This window comes from Penaeus japonicus, unplaced genomic scaffold (genome assembly GCF_977035675.1).
Source record: "Penaeus japonicus unplaced genomic scaffold, GWHDUDI00000001_assembly GWHDUDI00000009, whole genome shotgun sequence".
Classification (NCBI taxonomy): domain Eukaryota; kingdom Metazoa; phylum Arthropoda; class Malacostraca; order Decapoda; family Penaeidae; genus Penaeus; species Penaeus japonicus.
This window is the reverse complement of record NW_028234411.1, coordinates 9,124,546-9,127,045: the sequence shown is the minus strand read 5'-3', so window position 1 is coordinate 9,127,045 and position 2,500 is coordinate 9,124,546. Positions and strand designations below refer to the sequence as shown.

The 2,500-nt window shown below is 41.9% G+C and overlaps 1 protein-coding gene across 1 annotated transcript in view; it reads right to left on the bottom strand.

Moving 5' to 3' along the window:
• LOC122264754 (uncharacterized) overlaps nt 1–2,500 on the bottom strand; it is a 66,677-nt gene that overhangs the window by 2,045 nt on the left and 62,132 nt on the right. Inside the window, exon 5 of the mRNA XM_086539684.1 lies at nt 2,288–2,500. This exon is cut by the window's right edge and continues 11 nt beyond it. Coding sequence (XP_086395810.1) covers nt 2,288–2,500 — 213 coding nt within the window. The remainder of the gene's footprint in view (nt 1–2,287) is intronic.

Here is a 2,500-nt window from a genome sequence, read left to right as displayed (position 1 = left end):
AAGAGAATAAGGAGACAGAGATAAGAGACAAGAGAATAAGGAGAGACAAGAGAATAAGAGGAGACAAGAGAATAAGGAGAGACAAGAGAATAAGGAGAGACAAGAGAATAAGGAGAGACAAGAGAATAAGGAGAGACAAGAGAATAAGGAGAGACAAGAGAATAAGGAGAGACAAGAGAATAAAGAGAGACAAGAGAATAAGGAGAGACAAGAGAATAAGGAGAGACAAGAGAATAAGGAGAGACAAGAGAATAAGGAGAGACAAGAGAATAAGGAGAGACAAGAGAATAAGGAGAGACAAGAGAATAAGGAGAGACAAGAGAATAAGGAGAGACAAGAGAATAAAGAGAGACAAGAGAATGAGAAGAAACAAGAGAATAAGGAGAGACAAGAGAATAAAGAGAGACAAGAGAATAAGGAGAGACAAGAGAATAAGGAGAGACAAGAGAATAAGGAGAGACAAGAGAATAAGGAGAGACAAGAGAATAAGGAGAGACAAGAGAATAAGGAGAGACAAGAGAATAAGGAGAGACAAGAGAATAAGGAGAGACAAGAGAATAAGGAGAGACAAGAGAATAAGGAGAGACAAGAGAATAAGGAGAGAAAAGAGAAGAGAAGAAGGAGAGACAAGAGAATAAGGAGAGACAAGAGAATAAGGAGAGACAAGAGAATAAGGAGAGACAAGAGAATAAGGAGAGACAAGAGAATAAGGAGAGACAAGAGAATAAGGAGAGACAAGAGAATAAGGAGAGACAAGAGAATAAGGAGAGACAAGAGAATAGGGAGAGACAAGAGAATAAGGAGAGACAAGAGAATAAGGAGAGACAAGAGAATAAGGAGAGACAAGAGAATAAGGAGAGACAAGAGAATAAGGAGAGACAAGAGAATAAGGAGAGACAAGAGAATAAGAGGAGACAAGAGAATAAGGAGAGACAAGAGAATAAGGAGAGACAAGAGAATAAGGAGAGACAAGAGAATAAGGAGAGACAAGAGAATAAGGAGAGACAAGAGAATAAGGAGACACAAGAGAATAAGGAGAGACAAGAGAATAAGGAGAGACAAGAGAATAAGGAGAGACAAGAGAATAAGGAGAGACAAGAGAATAAGGAGAGACAAGAGAATAAGGAGAGACAAGAGAATAAGGAGAGACAAGAGAATAAGGAGAGACAAGAGAATAAGGAGAGACAAGAGAATAAGGAGAGACAAGAGAATAAGGAGAGACAAGAGAATAAAGAGAGGAAAGAGAATAAGGAGAGACAAGAGAATAAGGAGAGACAAGAGAATAAGGAGAGACAAGAGAATAAGGAGAGAGGAGAATAAGGAGAGACAAGAGAATAAGGAGAGACAAGAGAATAAAGAGAGACAAGAGAATAAGGAGAGACAAGAGAATAAGGAGAGACAAGAGAATAAGGAGAGACAAGAGAATAAGGAGAGACAAGAGAATAAGGAGAGACAAGAGAATAAGGAGAGACAAGAGAATAAAGAGAGACAAGAGAATAAGGAGAGACAAGAGAATAAGGAGAGACAAGAGAATAAGGAGAGACAAGAGAATAAGGAGAGACAAGAGAATAAGGAGAGACAAGAGAATAAGGAGAGACAAGAGAATAAGGAGAGACAAGAGAAGAGAATAAGGAGAGACAAGAGAATAAGGAGAGACAAGAGAATAAGGAGAGACAAGAGAATAAGGAGAGACAAGAGAATAAGGAGAGACAAGAGAATAAGGAGAGACAAGAGAATAAGGAGAGACAAGAGAATAAGGAGAGACAAGAGAATAAGGAGAGACAAGAGAATAAGGAGAGACAAGAGAATAAGGAGAAACAAGAGAATAAGGAGAGACAAGAGAATAAGGAGAGACAAGAGAATAAGGAGAGGCAAGAGAATAAGGAGAGACAAGAGAATAAGGAGAGAAAAGAGAATAAGGAGAGACAAGAGAATAAGGAGAGACAAGAGAATAAGGAGAGACAAGAGAATAAGGAGAGACAAGAGAATAAGGAGAGACAAGAGAATAAGGAGAGACAAGAGAATAAGGAGAGACAAGAGAATAAGGAGAGACAAGAGAATAAGGAGAGACAAGAGAATAAGGAGAGACAAGAGAATAAGGAGAGACAAGAGAATAAGGAGAGACAAGAGAATAAGGAGAGACAAGAGAATAAGGAGAGACAAGAGAATAAGGAGAGACAAAAGAATAAGGAGAGGCAAGAGAATAAGGAGAGAAAAGAGAATAAGGAGAGTCCACGCCAAAGAAAAGGAAATAATCTCCCGCCGGAGGGCGAGGTCAGCCTCTGACCTGGTGGGCGGCGGAGAGCAGAGCGGGGTCGAGCGAGAGCGCCGGCAGAGTAGGCAGCCTGTCGTAGGCCGGAGGGTGGAGGCGAAGCGGAGACACGTAGGGCGCCACGCGACACGCCTCGAGGGGCACGCCCACCCCGCCCGAGCTGCCGAGACCCACGCTGCTGGCTGGCATCACGCCCATCGGGGAAGAGGCGGTGGATGACGGGGAGAG